The sequence below is a fragment of the Cryptotermes secundus genome, unplaced genomic scaffold (genome assembly GCF_002891405.2).
Source record: "Cryptotermes secundus unplaced genomic scaffold, Csec_1.0 scaffold1251, whole genome shotgun sequence".
Lineage (NCBI taxonomy): Eukaryota > Metazoa > Arthropoda > Insecta > Blattodea > Kalotermitidae > Cryptotermes > Cryptotermes secundus.
Genome location: NW_019721527.1, coordinates 536,422 through 556,103, shown reverse-complemented (window position 1 = coordinate 556,103; position 19,682 = coordinate 536,422). Strand labels below are relative to the sequence as shown.

Here is a 19,682-nt window from a genome sequence, read left to right as displayed (position 1 = left end):
TACACAATACACATCGCGTAAGATACACCCGACCACAAGCCCACACAACCCTGTGCTGACGCCTCCCCCCATTGGGATGATTCACCAAGAAGGAGCCTGAATATTTTACTTGAACGTTTTTTAATTTTTAACTTTAAATTTTAACGTTGACGACTCGGTTTGAGGGTGGTTTTTTTAGATGCAAGTGCTATACCTGCATTCAAGATACTGGGAAGTGTTGTGCTCTACACTCCGATATATGTAATAGTCTCCACAAATAACTACATACTGTGGATGTTGAGCTGTGCCAGTGTTTTCATGATTTGTTGTAAGTGCCTCTGAAGATGGTTCCTTGGAACCGAAACATGTAAGGCAGATGAGATAAAAAAGTGACCAAAATATATATTGTTGCACTTGACGGAAAATCTATTGACAATTGGTGATATTAGTGTAACGGACCAAAATGAGACAATTCAAAATGTCAAAGAAACTATCTCCAAAAAACAGTTCAGCTACTTCAGACACTTGCGTAGGGTCTGATGGCATTTGTCTCACCCCTGTATCACCAGTAAACTTTCCCAAAGTGGGTGTTTTGTCCACTTTACCCCATGTGGCTGTCCCCACAATGCTAGCACTCGCACTTTCATCGGAGCTCTCACTGTCACTTTCACTTTCTCTTCTGGTCACAATATTTTGGGGGCCCCTGTCACTGCCACTGACACTGCCCTCGCTATCAGAAGATGAAGCAGTTGGCAAATCAGATAACTCATCAGAGATCAAATCACAGATTTCTTCTTCTCCGAGAGCTCACGCGGCCTTCAACTGCTTTCGTCTCTGAGCCATGTTGACACTGAGAATATCTTGCCTCACACATAGAAGCTTAGACTTGAACAAAGGGACTTTTCTATAGAGTGAGAGGGGAATAGAGAGTGGTCAGGTTGCTGACTCGGAAAACAAACATTCCGAAGGTCAGCTACGCAATACTTTTACAGACACGTGGCCACCAAAGCGAGGAATAGTGTGTTGCAACATAACATGTCCTAAAAGCCTAAATCTAGGTGACCGGTCTGCCACGTTTAAAACCCAAACACCTAGGCCTAGGCGTCCGGTCCGCGAAGCGTTAATAACACACAACATGATGCAAAAAATAAATATAATCCATATGAGTCATCATAACTAGATGGCCAAAACATGTTGTTAAGTGTTAAATGATGAATAAACAATTGTTGCATTATTGACGGACTGTGGATACATAGACGTTTTAATTAAAATTTTGCAACAGGATGCTGAAATACAGAATTTCATAAAAAGTGTCTTACCTGATGCAGGAAAGGTGACAATGGCAGATCTCATGGCTGTACTTCCATTCATTAATAACATGGTGCGAATGAGCCTGAAAGGGTCTGACCTCTTGGAGGTGCTGGAGTGGAGTGTGTTTGATTATAATGCTGATGAGCATAAAGGAAAGTTTCTTCAATATTCAGGTAAGCAGCGGGTTTACACTTGAGGTACGACAAATTACGCATTTCTGACATCTCATCCACTGAATGGTTAGATGAAACTTGTCTGAAAATGAAATACAAAATATATTAAAAGATCCCTAACATCAGCATCATATTCAGTGCTGTGTCTAACTCATCTTCAAGGGTTCTCCATCAGATAGTGACACAAGACTGCTATGTGATTAGAAATTTACTGTATTCTGTTTCCAACAAACCATGGGAAGCAGATTCACCACGAGAGAAATTCTGTTGACCACACAGGACTTTTCTTCTGTAAGCTTGCCTGCTCAATGTATGATGTACTCTCAAAGATGTTTGAGGTAGAAAATAACGAGTTCTGCCTTCTGCCTTCTGGGATACAATGCCATGTAGTCTGTTTAAAGTCAACCAATGTTTGGGAGCAATATGTTGCCTTCATCTTCAGGGTCAAAGAATAAGCCAAGCAAGAAATCAGCTTGTAAGCAGGACATATGGCATCATATCTCAGGAGATAGAACTATTCACAACCATTGCTGTGAGAATCTCAGAGCCCACAAAGAAAATAACAAGTTTGTTCTCAATAAACATATGCCTGTCCCTTCCTTCTGTTTCTGCCAAAATAAGTATTTGAAGGAACAGTGATAAGAATATCTCATTGCAGATATATTCAAATAATATTACTGGTGATCATAGAAGCCGCATAGGCTAAGGCATGAACTGATTTTGCTTGCTTGAACACTGTGATCGTGGGCTCAAATCCCACTTAAGGCATGGATGTCTGTGTTTATTCTGTGTTTGTGTAAGTAGAGGAATTGCGACGGGATGATCCCCCCACCCAAGGATTCCCATCAACTGTCCTAGGATAATAAACTGAAGTGAAACAAAGCGTTTCACAGATGCCCTATGCTCTAAAGTGGGAGCAACAGGAAAGAGAGAATATTACTGGTACTCTGACTGTACAAACTTCAATACTTTTCTCAATATGTCTCACCATAGTCCAAGCCATTGAGATTTTTCTCTTTTCAACATATCAAAAACAATTTAATCCGTCTTGCAGTGCATACACTCATTTATCTCCTTCTCTCTCTCGCACTACATGTTTCGGCATAATAATGCCCAACAGTATAACACACGCAGTCGCAGGAGCACGACACAACAAAAGCACAACACACAAGATAATGAAGGAGTGCTCCAACAAAGGAGAATGGGCGTGACTGACGTAGTGAGGGGCGACGTAGCGATGTGGTATCCTGAACAATTTTAATATTTTTAACGTTTGACAATGTATATGATAGATACATATTTTAGTTATTTTAATGTGTGAACATGGCATGCAATGAACTGGTTTGACGTGGATAAGTAAGCACCTGAAGATGGCATTATTATGCCGAAACATGTAGTGCGAGAGAGAGAAGGAGATAAATGAGTGTATGCACTGCAAGACGGATTAAATAAATCATGGACTTAAATCAGTGCAACAGGACGCTAAAATATAACAATATCAAAAACAATTCTGGAGCCCATCCAGCCTCCAATACAATTTGTACTGGATGTTCTGCCCCTGAAGAAAAAGGAGATGGGGCATGATGCTTATAACTCAGACCCATTCAGAGTTCACAGTATAAATGAGTGAAGAGTGAGATGCTGTTCAGGCAAAAGAGAAACTTTACTTTTAAGTTTATGTGTCTGTTAAAATGTTGTTTTGAGACAAGAACTGGTATTTGTTCTATGGACATGACAATTAATTAGTCTTTTATTAATTACAGGGTTGAGAGTGGAATATGACTTACACAAACCAAATGGAAAACGTGTTGTGAGAGCATTAGCAAGGTGTGGAGAGTGTCGAGTACCAATATATGAGCCTATAGATCCAAATAAATCTTACTATGTTATAACCACTGCTTTCCTGGCCAAAGGTGGAGATGACTTCAAGGTCTTGAAGCAAAACTATCGAAGTCAACATGAGATGGGTATGTTCACAAAGTTTTATCTACTGAACCTTGCAGGGTTGGGCTCCAGGACAGTGTCTCAGAGTACAGTTCAAGCACTGGGGAACAATAGCAACAAATCTAAAATTATATTCATTATGGAATGAAGGGCAAATTTCACTTGAGAAGTACTACTATGCAGCTTGATTAAAATATAAAACAATACGGTTTTACTGTTGTTTCATATGGCTGTGGATTTTGTTCTATTACTCTGAGGGAATGGCAAAATTGAGACAATTACATAGTGAAAAGCTTCATAATTTTTCATTTTCTAATATTATTTGAGTGATTAAATAATTGAAGATGAAATGGGTGTGAGATGAGAAATGCATAAAAAGTATCGGTCAAAAACTCTTGAGGGAAGAAATGACTTGGGGAAACATATGGCAGGACAGTAATAAAGTCAATCTTGGAAAGAAACTGTGTAAGAATGTGAATGGAATTCAGCTAGCTCAAGATAGGATCTGAGTCATACAAGGGCATTTACGAAAACAATAATGAATTTTCGAGTTATATAAAAGCAGACAATTTTTTCACCTACTTTTTAGAAATTCCCTAAATTTGTATTTGAGAAACAGCAAGTAAATCAATAACAGAGATTACTTCATAAGTAAAATATGATAATGGGAATGTATTATGTTGTGAAGAGATCAGTTCAATATTAGAGCAACTAACTTGTATTTTGAACACATCTGCATCACATATCAGGCGATGCCAGCTATTCTGGTATTTCTTGTGGTTTCTCTCAGTCATTCCAGACAAATTTGATAATATTTTCATAAAACAAAAGTCCATGACCCACTTTATACCGTCTTATTACCATTAAATTATCTTATCATTTGATTTCTTTTTCATTTTTTATTGCTACTGGGGTGGGACTAAGTCCCTTTTACTGTAGCCACTTCTGGCCTATTGTACCAGCCCCAGATGATATGTGAAGGTGATTGTGGAGCAAGTGGTGGAATGAAGATCGGCACGGGAAACCGAAGTACTCTGAGAAAGCCTGCCCCAGCGCCACTTTGTCCCTCACAAATCCTACTTGACCAGACCTGGGATCGAACCCGGGCCGCTGCGGGGGGAAGCTAGCGACTAACTGCTTGAGCTATGGCGCGGCCTACCTATTTGATTTCCTTACTAAGTGCAATGGACTGACCACCCATCCAGTGTTTCTACTAACCATTCCAGCAACCATAATCACTTAGTGATCCTGCCATGGCTCAGCATAAACTGCAGCAATAAGAGACATTTTAATGGACAAATAATAGCACATCCCCCCAAAATTGGAGACATGCCATGTCATGCCACATCAGGCATTTGATTCCTCATAGAGGCAGAATTTGTCCCTTCATCTTCATGCCCAGGCTGACTCTGGGGTCTACCTTGACTCCTAACTCCTACCCAACGACACTGGGGACCATTATATGCATGTAAAACAGCTGAGATAGATGATGTATAGAGTCTTGTCTCCACGTCCCCTTGACATTTTTGAGTAATGGTGCTCTAGCACAGAGAAACCTTAAGCTACAAAGAAGAAAATAAGTAGTTATAGCTTCAGTGATATAAAGCCATGTAGTCTGCTGAAAGTGAACTGATGTTTTGGAGGAACGTGTAGTACAGCTTGCTTGCTACCAGCTTCATGCTGGTTTCTTGCTTGGCTTATTCTTTGATCCTGAAGATGGAGGCGACATGTTCCTCCATAATGCTGATTGGCTTTCAACAGACTACACAGCGTTATATCCCAGAAGACAGAAATCTTCATTAACTACTATTGTGAAAACCTCAAATCCTACAAGAAACTAAATGCAGTGCCTTGGGTTCTGTTGTGTCCCTATGCATCATTAACTCTGAACATGTTTTAATTTTCTGTCTTAACCCTTCTGGTTGGTATAAAGATACAGTAGGCCGTTCAACAACGGAAGAGGTTATAATGTGCCTACTGAAATGAGAGCAATATTAGTCATGGGAAATGGGAAGAATATAGAAGGGAGCAAATGTGACCTATTTTCTCTCCTGTCATTCATCTGGATCCGGTTTAGAAAACCGAAATTAACAACCGTAGGGATCCATTGCGCTGACCACGCAACACCCTCTATCCGCTAAAGTTGGTACTAACTTCACTGACAAGCGGTGGTCGCTTGGTCGGTGTAGTTCAATTGCGGACTCAAGCCACGGAGTTTGTTTGTTTATCATTTATCTGGAAGAACTAAGGGAAACCACAAATAAATGACTCAGCCAAGATCACAACTTGGTGCTTCCTGAATATAGATCAGATGCATTATATTTTGTTAGAGTTTATCATTCTGCTAAAAAATTAACACTTATATCTTCCTTTTTTAACTCTTAGATATAACTGACACTGACATGGTGAAAGAGTATTTTCGTCGAAGGAGTCCTGTGTATCCAGGAGTGGAGGGAAGAACCAAATTCGTGAATCACATTGAGTCTGCAGCATCAATAATGAGATCCTCCATCTTGATGCCTTTCATCATTTCTCTAGCCACAGTATTAAGTACACCATAAGAGAATAAGTCTTCTGAGGATGTTTACAAGATTGCTGACAGTATCAATCAATCAATCAATGCAGAAATGAAGGAGAAGAATGTTGAGATAATTCATTCCATGTAGAACTATTAGTGTTTCTTCATTTGTGTTAACATGGTGATACCACATGTGACATCAAATTCAACTCTGGAATAAACTGACAGATTAAGACTACCATCTTCTGGGAACATAATGCCACATGATTTGGTAGATGGGGTTTGAAGGAACGTTGGTATCTCTCTACCAAATTGCTTGGCATCACATCCCAGAAATTTAAAACTCATCACTGCCAGAACTTGAAATCTCACTCTGAGATATTTTGAAGAATTCATGTGTCATCACCATACATGAGCTGTGATGTTTCAGTAACATGACTGGGTATGAGCTGGATCACTGAGGTTTGATTCCTGAGAGGGACAGATATTTTTATTGACAGATTAAATGAACCATAAATAAATAAAATAAGTGATATCTAGACAGCTCTAGGAACTACTAAGCCTTGCACCCAGTGAGTATGGTGAAAAATTTGACCATTCTCATTTAGTGCATAGGCGAAGAATGCAGTTAGACGTAGTAACATATAGTCAAACTTCCACTACTATGAAGGACATACAGTTTTCTACTGAGGATACTCTGTTATCTGAAGGGTTCAGTTTTATGGCATCCGAAAACACCTGCACCCTTGAATGCCAGCAGAATACATGTTATTGCTCATTGATGCAGGGACCAGACCATGGATTGGTGTACAGTTAGGTGAGTGTACAGATAGAATTACCAGTGACACACACAGACTATGAACTGGAGTGGAATGTATGGAGAGCTGTGGTTTCTGAGGCCAAGGCTCAAACTAAGCTGTAACACTAGAAATAAGAAGGAATTAAATATATTACCAGCCATGTTCCAACTTCCAAGTACCAATGTCACACAAAAAAACATTACATAATAAACACATAAAAATTAAAAATACCAAAAAGAGTACGATAATGCATCTCAGAAACCATGTCATGATTTTGTGGTGGATTATATTATTGTAGATAACTTGTTAATAAAATAACATCAGAATTATAGAAATTATAAGAAGAAAGATTTAAACAGATTACGTGAAGACACGAAGTTTCTAATGAGTACTGAGATATGAAAACGGGATTAAATCCAAAACCAAGACACATGCTGAGATCTGAATGTAGAAACACTTCAAGAAATGTTCATATGTGATTATACACACACACACACATGATGGTGAAAATTATGTTTGTGGTATTGTAGGTTACGATGCCAAGCAGATCCGTAGGTGGATACCAACATTTCTGATGTCCACTTATAAAATGGCAGTGTCATGTTCCAAATACCACAGTCTTATAAGGAAAATCTTTCATATTAAGAGCACGCTGATATGGATAAAAAGGATCCTTTAAAAACAAAGATGTTAAGCAAACAATCACTTGAGATACCACAGACAAGTTTAGGAAAAGAAGAAATACTTGCAGACGCTAGAAAAGTGTTCACACAGCTTTTGGTCCAGGTACTGAACACTGTATGAAGAATACATTACAAGTCACAAAATAAACTCTGTGATTTTAGTCTGCAAGTGAACTATACCGACCGAGCGACTGCCACTTGTCGGTGAAGTTGGTGCCAACTTTAGCAGATAGAGGGTGTCGCATCATCAGCACAATGAATCCCCACAGCTGTTTTGTAGACCGGAGCCGCTATTTCCTTGAAATAGCTCCTCCATTATCATCATGAGGCTGAGTGGACCCCATTCCAGACCCACTGCCTCTCAGAAGAAATTTGGTTGCTCTGGGAATCGAACCCGGACCTCTGGATCTGTAGCCAGGAACTCTGACCACTAGACCACAGAGGCGGTTGTCATAGTTTAAAAAGCCTCAGCATGTGTCCTGAAGAGTTCAAACTTTGCCTACAAATGAACCAGTCTACAGAAATCATAATGTTAAAAAATCAGATAACAAATCAGTCCTGTATCTAATAATACCATTAATTCACCAAGATGTAAGATTACATTTCAGTATTACATAAACACTCTAACAATATTATTTCCAATTTTAATTTAGTTCCAGTTTAACATAATACTCATATAAGATAAATCTTGTTAAGAATGTCCCACAATTAAATAATAAAAGCACAAAAACAACTTGCAGAAAAATACTAAACTTAAACCACAAATTCAAAATGTACTGTATTTTAGTACTTCTCACTTCAGTTATGACTAGAAATTGGGGCACAAACAGTTTCCTTGTACAGGAACTTGCAGCAAATTTTCAGCATAAAAAGTATTAAGAGTTGTAGCTTTTATGAAAAAATTAGCACCAAGGTATTATACAAATCTTCTAAAACAATAATTAGTCATGGATATACAAGATATGTAAATATTGCACCAATTCTTATCCATTGCACAGAACATTATAAACTATATTTAACATTTCTTGGTTTGTTTTCTTTCATTTAACATTCTCATCCATAAGTGCACCACAGTTCTGAAATGGTACGAATTACTGACATCTTTCACATCTTCTTTATGGATGAAGTGACAGAACAATAAGTCACATGGTCAGTACAGGCACACAAGAAAGAGTCATGAACTGTGACTGGTCAGAATGATATAAACATAACTATGGCATGTGATGATTTTAAATGGTCACCCATTCAAGCAAAACCCATAACTAATGTTACTGCCACTGGAATGATGCCTTTTCAAGTGGTTACTCAACCAAGCATTAACCACAAATAATGTTGCTGTTACATAAAGCAACATGAAAGGTTAACTATTGACTAGAAGGGTTCCTTTCATCTTCCTAGTAAACCTTTCCATACAACAGCAGCAATATAACTTATGACTGTGGATGGATGGGTAACAATTTAAAAACATTAGATACTGCAATTATGCTTGCACTGTTCTGACCAGTCACAATTTGTGATAACTTGCTGCATTTCTGACAAATCATAATTCTTGACTGGCATACTGCTGTGTAATTCCCTAACACTTCAACTCTGAAGGAGGCAGACTGTTCCTCTGAAGAATAAATAATTTTGATTGTTTTGATACAGTGTGATATCTAGAACACTACAAGGAATATAGAACACCAAGGAAACTGCTAATCTCAAAAGGTTATTCTCTGTTCAAATATAAATATAAAAGGGGGAATTCACTGTATATAAATTTACAGAACACTATTCTGTCCTAAGAACTCTGTGCATGGGAACTTAAGCATTAGCAATTACTCGCTACCTTGATTTGCACATTTCTCATAACTATGCCATCATTTGCTGTCTCATTTGTCACCCTCCTTCCATGCTTGAAACCTAGATTAGTGAGCTTACATAGGTCCTGAATAACAGTAATCCTCAGAGTGGTTGATCACATCTGCATATCAGTAACCCACCAAGGAAATCAATTCAACAATATATTTGCTTCATATTTGAATGTTACTGAAGCAACCCATGATCTGATCTCATCATGTACATCATGATACTTAAAATTTTCTGTGGTGTTCCTCATGGTACTGTAGACAAAAGCTAGAATAGTGCCTATTTTATCTTTTATTTGCTGTTTGTAAGTACTGAGCTAATACCCAATAGGAGGTAGTGGCAGGAAAATTAAATTAATTTTAATCACTCCACTGCTATTGCTTCTAATATATACTGCACAGATTAACTTTGAAGTCTTAACAACTGATATGATTTAATTACTTGATGAACTGGTTGTGCATCTCAGTCTGGACTAAATGTTTAAGAATTTATATGGAATTATATTCAAATGAAATTAACATTTATGTGAAAAATGTAAGCACATAAATTACCATCTAAGGATATCTAGCTGAACACTTCATCTACTAAGAACAACATTAAAACAGCAGAAGTCCACCTCTTCAACACCTGGACAATGAGTATGAGACAACAACACACATCAAACGGGGTTCCATGTACTTCCTATATTATTTCTTTTTATTGCTAGTGGAGTGGGACTAAGTCTCTTGTACTGCAGCCACTTCTGGCCTATTGTACCAGACCCAGTTGATAATTGAGGGTGATTGTGGAGCAATTGGTGGAATGAAGATTGGCAGGGGAAACCGAAGTACTCAGACAAAACCTGCCCCAGCGCCACTTTGCCCACCACAAATCCCACTTGACCAGATCTGGGATCGAACCCAGGCCACTGTGGTGGGAAGCCAGCGATTAACCGCTTGAGCTATGGGGCAGCCGTTTACTTCCTATTACAAGGTGATGAGTGTCACTGGGCAGACATGCAGTGAACTATAAAGTACTGCAGATGCTTATGTTTCCAATATTCTACAAATTTCAGCCCTGTCACAGGTAAGGAACTCTGAAGACATAAGGAAAAATCAGAACTGTATCCAGAAAGGATAAGAACCTGCAGAACAGGAGTCCGTCAGTGTACCCTAGACCAATCAGTCTTATCCCTTGCTTAAACCTTCATGTGTTCAACTACAAGCAAACACTAACTTATAGCTTCTGCAGAAGAAATATAAAACCGTAGCCTAACATAGTTAGCACTGAAGGGATTAATACCTGTAACAGTTAGATGTCATGGCAAAACACTGTTTAATGGCTTCTTGGCAGTTATTGTACTCTTTCCAAGGTCGTTGAATGAATTTTTCAAGCAACTGTAGATGACATATAAATTTTTGAGCGAGTTCTTCCCAGCAGCAACCTTTGCCTGACATAACAAGCTTCAGATTTTGACTGAATTCTTCAGAAGACTTTTCAATCTTATTGATAATGTCAGGCATGTTGTGGGGTTCACTGCAGTATGTGCAGGTGATGACTTTACTTCTTCTTGGGTCATTGACTTGAACTGGCAAATTATGTCTGCACCTGTAGAGTAGAAATGCATAAAAAACATCAGAATTAATCCACACTTATCTTTTCATTTTTAATTTACTGTGATTAAAAGTGCTAAAAAGCATAGCATCAATAAATATACAAGATTTAAAAACGAATTACTAACATCAGGAGAGTTTACCTTCTGGGGTGTGATGCTGTGTAGTCCATTGAAAGTCAACTGACAATTTGGCAGAATATTTTGCCTCCACCTTCAGAGTTGACAAATGAGGCATGCAAGAAACCTGCAAGAAGGGGCGTCAGTACCTGCTTCATGTTGGTTTCTTGCTTGGCTTATTCTTCGGCCTTAAAGGTGGAGACAGAATTTTTTCTGTGCACTGTGGCCTACAATAATATATTGTACATATTAAACGTGATTCAATAAATTTCTCAACAACAATTTTCTACACCAGAATACACTTCCCTTTCTGGAGGTTTCTCTTAAGACTGAAGAGAAAATATAAATTGGCAGGCTAATGCACAGACAGGAAGGTGCCAGTAATGTTCAAGTTAATATATACAGGGTGCTTCACGACTTTAGGGCATAACTGCAGGAGGTGATTTCCTAGGTCTTTATGATCAAAAAAGTTCATATAAACATGTGTCCGATTTTGGACGGTTACGGAGTTATGACTGTTTTAAACTCAGAATAGAAGGTAACAATTACTGACAATAAACGGAACAAAATAATAAACCAGCATAATGAGGTATACATTTGAAGTATGAATGTAAAGTTAACTTCGTGAAATTACCTTTAATTTGAATTTATTAGTGCTTAAAGCTGATTTTCGAAAATGCCACCAACAGCCGCAACATAGGCTGCCACTCAGTTGTGAACTGCATGGGTGGCAAGTAGCAGCTTCAGCTGGACATACCAACCCACCACGCCTTAGGTACCTCTCAAGTGTCGAGATAACGAGAACACTGTCTGTATCTGGCTAAAAATAGTGGCCCGCCATATGACAGACGCGGTTCACATGAGGGTGTGCACGGGAATGAAAAAACGGTCATAACTCCGTAACCGTCCAAAATCAGACACATGTTTATATGAACTTTTTTGATCACAAAGACCTAGGAAATCACCCACTGCAGTTATGCCCTAAAGTCGTGAAACATCCTGTATATATATATATATATATTTTTTTTTTTTTAAAGAAACTGAATATGAAGATGGCAACTGGAATAATCTGGCTTAGGATAGGGTCAAATGGCAGGAGGTGTTTTGTTCTATTTTGAATTTAAACTGTAGCTCAGTCTCTAACTTCAAACCAAATTTCACAAAATTTGGTGAAGGACATTCCACACGCCAGTACTTGGGTGATGACATGTACACATTCTGCACTATTGGGGAAAGAAAAACTTTAATGCAAGACTAGAGTGGAAATGACATTCTTAAGGATAGAGCAAAGCTGTTTCTGAAAAGCTGCAGTTTCCTGCTCATGGCCTTCACCTGGTGCATAAGTATGTGGGGTTTGTATCAGGCAGCAAACTGTACTCTGGCCAGTCCTCAGTACATGCAGTGCACCTACAGGTGAAGTAATACTGCATTTCCAGGTGAGACCTTCGCTCTGCTCGGTCATGTAGCGCGTAGTGGTAGCCATAGTTGTCCAAAACCTGCACAATTGATATTTTACTGAGAAGGGCACTCAATACAAAAAAGTTTTGAATGGTTACTTGATTCTTGGGTTATGTTCTAAATGAACAGGTTTTATATTGTAGAATGATATAGAACAATGCCACAAACAGTGGGTGGGTAAAGCTTTGGTTTACAGAAACAAGTGAGTCAAGGAAAGTACTTTTTTATTATTTCTTTTATTCAAACAAACAGTTGGCAGACATGTATTTTAAAGTACTTTGTTCTGACGATTTTTCTTGATCAATAACATTAATTAAAAATGCATCATGAGCATTCCCATGGAAAACATAAAGTCTCAACAGTTCTCAGAATGACTGTAGCTAGCCTTACACCGTATGTTCCGCAACATTACATTTAGCAACCTTGTGCATATAATTAATAGCCAATTCCTGTCATGTTTGAGGGGAACCAATGCACCACTGCTAAGTTAAGGGGAAAACACGTATAGGCAATTACTGTCGCATTCAGAAAAATGCACTGTTACTAGAACTGAGAAAACCTAAAGTCACTGACAGGATACAGAGAGAGGAATTTTAATAGGATGGACAAATAAATGGGATGGGAAAGCAATTTGGCAGAAAATAAAAGAGGAGATAAAGGTACAAGAGGGATAAAAGAACCAAGGAAAGAAATTATTTTTCCTGACACCTCTGACAGGTCATGTGTTAATACTTATGTAGTCCTCATAGCGGTAAGATAACATGACAATATTATATGAACCTTGACGAATTTTAAAGTCATAATGTTGTATTCTAGCGTCCTGTTGCACTGAATTTCTTCCATTGATATGTATACAGTGGCTGTCTTGTAGTGCACTCAATTTCACCTGTTACTTCATGACATGTTTTGGCAACATAGTGCCATCATCAGGTGCCCTAATTACGCCTATTTCATTGCTTGCCTTTATAAATCTTTTTAAAATTATTTAAAAAGTGCGTATTTGTCAACTATAATAAATTTTCACACACTAAAACTTGTTAAGATTATTCATCTTATGTGTCTTAATTAAAACTGGCGTGTGGTTCTTCCACTATGGGGTCATTTTTCTTATATTCAGTGTAAACCGTGTCTTGTGATGTGTTCCCGTCTTAGACACGGTTTACACTATGGGGTCATTTTTCTTATATTCAGTGTAAACCGTGTCTTGTGATGTGTTCCCTTCTTAGACCCAGTTTACACTGAATATAAGAAAAACGACCCCATAGTGGAAGAACCACATGCCAGTTTTAATTAAGACACATAATGAATAATCTTAACAAGTTTTAGTGTGTTAAAATTTATTATAGTTTACAAATACGCACTTTTTAAATAATTTTAAAAAGATTTATAAAGGCAAGCAATGAAATAGATTAGCGTAATTAGGGCACCTGATGATGGCACTACGTTGCTGAAACATGTCGTGAAGTAACAGGTGAAATTGAGTGCACTACAAGACGGCCACTGTATACATATCAACGGTTTAAATTCATAACTGCATGTAAGTAACCAGATTCCTGATGAGTGCCTCTGCCTCCAATGAACAGAGAAAGTCATTTAAGTTTTTCTTTAGTCCTTTGAAAGACCATGAAATAACTCATATATTTTACAACTTTTCAACAGTATTCGATCATGCACTTTGTGTTCACTGTATTATAATATGTATATGTTTGCAAGAGGATTGTTTTCCACTATCTACTGGGATGGCCGCGCCATAGCTCAAGCGGTTAGTCGCTGGCTTCCCACCGCAGCGGACCGGGTTCAATCCCGGGTCTGGTCAAGTGGGATTTGTTGTGGACAAAGTGGCATTGGGGTAGGTTTTCTCCAAGTACTTCGGTTTCCCCTGTCAATCTTCATTCCACCAACTGCTCCACAATCACCCTCACCTATCATCTGGGAGCTGGTACAATAGGCCAGATTTGGCCACAGTACAAGGGACTTAGTCCCACCCCACTAGCAATAAAAAAAAAGAAAAAGAAATTTATTGGGATCTCTCTTATTAATACCTGATCCAAGCCCTATTGAGGTTGGAAAGTGCTACTGCAAAATTGAAACGGTATAAATCGCCCAGGTAGTGATCAAATTCTGGCAGAACTTATTCAAGCAGGAGGCAAAATATTAAGTTCTAAGATCCACAATGTAATTACTTATATTTGGCATATGGAAAAACTGCCTGATCAGTGGAAGGAGTCTATTATTGTACCAGTTCACAAGAAGAGTGATAAAACTGACTGTAGTCATTATCGGGGGATATCACTGCTATCAACTTCATATAAAATTTTCTCTAATATTCTTCTTTCAAGGTTAAGTCCATATATAGATGAAATTATTGAGGATCATCAGTGCGGGTTTCGATGTAACAGATCAACTACAGATCAGATCTTTTGCATTCGTCAGATATTGGAGAAAAAATGGGAGTATGATGAGACAGGACATCAGCTATTCATAGACTTCAAGAAAGCCTATGATTCAGTTAGGAGGGAAGTATTGTACAATATTCTAATAGAGTTTGGGATACCCACAAAAGTAGTTAGGTTGATTAAAATGTGTTTAAACGAAACTTATAGTGAAATCCATATATGTAAACATTTGTCTGATAAATTTCCTATCCAGAATGGTCTAAAACAAGGAGATGCTTTATCGCCACTCCTTTTCAACTTTGCCTTAGAATATGCAATTAGGAAGGTCCAGGGAAACCAGGTGGGACTGAAATTAAATGGGACACATCAGCTGTTGGTCTATGACGATGATGTGAATCTACTGGGTGATAATATACAGGGTGTCCCAGGACGAATGTGCCAAACTTTGGGAGGATGTTCCTTATGTTAAAGTATGCTGATTTAACCCACAACACCTACGTCCAAAGTTGAACGGTTACAGAGATAATGGCCAGAGAAGTGTGAAACTTTGACAGGTGTTACACACTTGTTGATTACCAAATACATATTAAAACTGGCAGGAATATGTGGTTTCTGTAATGTTAATAATGTACGTAACATCAAACTAACTTGTGAGTGACATGAAGCCCTTAAATTGAACTACAAAAAACTCACACGCCATGTCAAAGTTGTCGTTAAGAGTTCCAAGTACTATACATGACACATGAATGGCAAGCGCTGACGTAACATTGCTGACTGCGCGTTCTGGTATGTGAGCGTATGGGGCTAACGTGAGCTGCCATCACCACACTCAAGGACAAACATAGATAAGACATGCCAGCTGACCGGTACAGTGTGTGGACTTGCCAGAAGACCACACTTTTCTCGGGCCATTATCTCCGTAACCGTTCAACTCTGGGTTATATCGGCATACTATAACATAAGGAACACCCTCCTGTAGTTTGGCACATTCCTCCTGGGCCACCCTGTACATACCATAAAGAAAAACACACAGACTTTAACTGACCAAGTAAAGAGGTTGGTCTAGAAGTAAACACAGAGAAAACTAAGTGTATGTTGCTGTCTCATCACCAACATGCAGGGCAAAATCATGACATAAAGATAGGAAACAGATGTTTTGAAAATGTGGCACAGTTCAGACATTTGGGAACAACAATAACAGATCAAAACCTGATTCAGGAGGAAATAAGAGGCGATTGAACTCGGGTAATGCTTGCTACCATGCAGTCCAGAACCTTTTGTCTTCTCATCCGCTGTCCAAAAACATAAAAATTAGAATATACAAAACTATAATTTCGCCTGTGGTTCTGTATGGGTGTGAAACTTGGTCTCTGACATTAAGGAAGGAACATAGACTGAGGATGTTTGAGAACAGAGGAGAATACTTGGACCAAAGAGAGATGAAGTGACAGGAGGTTGGTGTAAACTGCATAATGAGGAGCTTCATAACTTGTACTCTTCTCCAAGTATAACTAGAATGATCAAGTCAAGGAGGATGAGGTGGGCAGGTCACATAGGAGGAATGGGAGAGACAAGGAATGCATATAGGATATTGGTGGGAAAGCCAGAAGGAAGGAGACCACAGGGAAGACCAAGGTGCAGGTGGGGGGACAATATTATAATGGATCTTAGAGAGATAGGATGGGATGGTATTGACTGGATAGATCTGGCTCAGGATAGGGACCAGTGGAGGGCTCTTGTGAACACAGTAATGAACCCTTGGATTCCATAAAGTGCTGGGAAATTCTTGGGTACCTGCAGAATTGGCGGCTCCTCCAGAAGGGTTCAGCTCCATGAGTAAGTAAGTAATTGGGATCTCTTAGGATTTTTTCCCAAGATAACAGAAAGTTTCTTGATATGAAACATGAAATCCTGACCATGTATTCTCCAAGAGTAAATAAAGGATTATGGGTTTGTTTATGTGTGTGGAAGTACCACCTCACAGAAAAATATCAATTCCTTAGAAAACTGTTGACGAAACTGATTTTACTCATCAATATTGATGCAGAAATCAAAGCTTTTACAACCATTATGATTTCTGATATCAACTGAACAAATTATACTGAGCAACAGGAGATATAATACATTTCAATGTTTGGCAGTTCTCTCACCTGTTCACCTTTTGCAACCAGAGAGATTGCCCGCAGCACAGCTGTGTCCCCTTGGTAGCTATGCCGAACAACATTTGGGTCACACGAGTGGTTCAATAAACTCAGCATTGCGTATGCTGCAGCTCCAATTTCAATGCTCTTCCATATGGGCACACCTTCCTTGTCATTCCCTGCTTCAATTCTAACCAGTTCTGAGACCTCATGAGCATTGCAAGGCAAGTTCTGCAGGTGTCGTAACAATAAACCTCCAACAAGTAGTTTTTGGTGAGAGGACTCAGATGAAGAAGTTGCATCAATGGGAAAGAAATCTGTCATTGTCTCCAAACAGTTGAGGATACAAGCTGCCATGACAGCTCGCCTAAATAAATCACCAACAGATCGTTTCTCTGTGTTTTCTACCAACCAATATATGGGCCTATAATTTGAAGAGCTGTATGTACCATTGTTATTAAAACCCTTGTTCCTCTCACTCCCTCTACTTTCATCTTCTACTGACTTCAGCAGGCTCGCAAGGTTTTGACCTTTACAGACCTTTATTATGATCCTCAGTGCTAGGAACCCCATTTTACCTATTTCAAGTTTCTGTAAAACACCCAACAGAGGGCAATCAATGTAATGGTTATTAATCCAAGATGAAGTACGACATTCTTCACTGCAGTACATGACCTGTGTAAGAAACACAGAAATATTATATGAGATTTTAAAGTTCATATGGCAGTACTAAAATTATGGTCTTCTGGGATGATGCTGGAGCTAAACTAACATTTCAAAGACCATGCTGGTGCCTATATTCCAGAATACAGAGCATCACATCCCAGAAGTCTGTAATGTTGACAAAAATATTATAAAAATGTTCATTAATATGTAAAAATTAATTCCTTTTGTTATTTTATGATGCTCAACTTTAATTAAAGTTGCACACAATACTAAAACATGAATCCTGACAGTTTGAATGTGTCAGTTGTATTCATAAAGGTATTATTAATATGAATAACAGAAACTCAGTTCCTTCTGTATCAAATATTTAGACCAATATCATGATTTTCACTTTGCCATGAAACAATGCCTTATTCAATATAGTTACTGGTACCCTTCACACCTGGAAGCCATTATTACTTCAGTTCAAAACCTCATAATGTCCCATTCCATACTGACAAGGGACAACCAAATTTGAAACAAGCTGCTGTAATGTTGTGCTTAAGCGTCCTGTTGCATTACTAGTGTTAGGCCTCATGTGTGTGTGGAGTCAATGCATGTCATGTCATTTTCAGTCAATGCATGAATGTTATGTGTGTTGTTATAGCTGTCTGTATAGTTGTCTATACAGTGTTCATATTTGCATTTTTCGTTTTTATTTTTAAGGCTTGCATCCTGCTGCATATATACAATGAAAATGCAGGGTGCGTCAATGAATCAGGCGATTTTATAAACGTTATGAAATGTAAACTCTTATATTTATTTGGTTTTAACACATATGAATACAGGGTAAACATAAAAGCATCTGGTATTTTCTCAATTAACTCACTGAAAACAGAAGTCTATTTCCCAAAAATAACATCCGTCAGATGATCACCATTCCTCTGTAGGCACTCGGTAAGTCTCTTCCTAAAGTCAGTCATTACTCTCTGCAGCATCTCTACAGGAATTCTTTGAACTTCTGCCCGAATTGGATGTTCAGCTCCTGAACTGTGTGGGGGTGCAGGAGCTTTGAAAACTTGGGATTTCAGATACCCGCTTACTTACTTATTTACGTATGGAGTTGAGCCCTTCTTGAGGAGAAGCCAAATCTGCAGCTACTCAAGAATTTCCCAGCATTTTATGGAACCCGAAGGTTCATTACTGTGTTCACAAGAGCCCTCCACTGGTCCCTATCCTGAGCCAGATCTATCAAATCAATACCATCCCATCCTATCTCTCTGAGAACCATTATAATATTGTTCACCCACCTGCGCCTTGGTCTTCCCTGTGGTCTCTTTCCTTCTGGCTTTCCCACCAATATCCTATATGCATTCCTCGTCTCCCCCATTTGTGCTACATGACCTGCCCACCTCATCCTCCTTGACTTGATAATTCTAATTATACTTGGAGAAGAGTACAAGTTATGAAGCTCCTCATTATGCAGTTTTCTCCAACCTCCTGTCACTTCATCTCTATTCGGTCCAAATATTCTCCTCAACACCTTGTTCTCAAACATCCTCAGTCTATGTTCCTTCCTTAATGTCAGAGAAAAAGTTTCACACCCATACAGAACCACAGGCAAAATTATAGTTTTGTATATTCTAATTTTTATGTTTTTGGACAGCAGACGAGAAGACAAAAGCTTCTGGACTGCATGGTAGCAAGCATTAGCCGAGTTCAATAGCTTCTTAATTTCCTCCTGAATCAGGTTTCAATCTGTTATCGTTGTTCCCAAATATCTGAACTGTGCCACATTTTCAAAACATCTGTTTCCTATCTTTATGTCATGATTTTGCTCTGCATTTTGGTGACAAGACTGTAACATATACTTAGTTTTCTCTGTGTTTACTTCTAGACCAACCTCTTTACTTGCGTCAATTAAAGTTTGTGTGTTTTTCTTTATGGTATCTACATTATCACCCAGTAGATTCACATCATCGGCATAGACCAACAGCTGATGTGTCCCGTTTAATTTCAGTCCCACCTGGTTTTCCTGGACCTTCCTAAGTGCATATTCTAAGGCAAAGTTGAAA

At 38.6% G+C, this 19,682-nt stretch overlaps 2 protein-coding genes across 3 annotated transcripts in view; one reads left to right on the top strand and one right to left on the bottom strand.

Moving 5' to 3' along the window:
• The window catches only part of LOC111875565 (protein 5NUC), a 51,039-nt gene extending 43,637 nt beyond the window's left edge, over positions 1-7,402 (top strand). For both annotated transcript variants that reach the window (XM_023871908.2, XM_023871909.2), the window contains exons 8-10: positions 1,308-1,463; positions 3,227-3,430; positions 5,793-7,402. In XM_023871908.2, coding sequence (XP_023727676.1) covers positions 1,308-1,463; positions 3,227-3,430; positions 5,793-5,968 — 536 coding nt within the window. In that variant the 3' untranslated portion in view covers positions 5,969-7,402. The remainder of the gene's footprint in view (positions 1-1,307; positions 1,464-3,226; positions 3,431-5,792) is intronic.
• A 2,731-nt stretch (positions 7,403-10,133) lies between these two features.
• Positions 10,134-19,682, bottom strand: part of LOC111875564 (SET and MYND domain-containing protein 4) — a 17,010-nt gene continuing 7,461 nt past the window's right edge. Inside the window, exons 4-6 of the mRNA XM_023871907.2 lie at positions 16,972-17,637; positions 12,300-12,463; positions 10,134-10,843 (exon numbers count right to left, since the gene is read on the bottom strand). Of these exons, the coding sequence (XP_023727675.1) occupies positions 10,531-10,843; positions 12,300-12,463; positions 16,972-17,637 (1,143 nt within the window). The 3' untranslated portion in view covers positions 10,134-10,530. The remainder of the gene's footprint in view (positions 10,844-12,299; positions 12,464-16,971; positions 17,638-19,682) is intronic.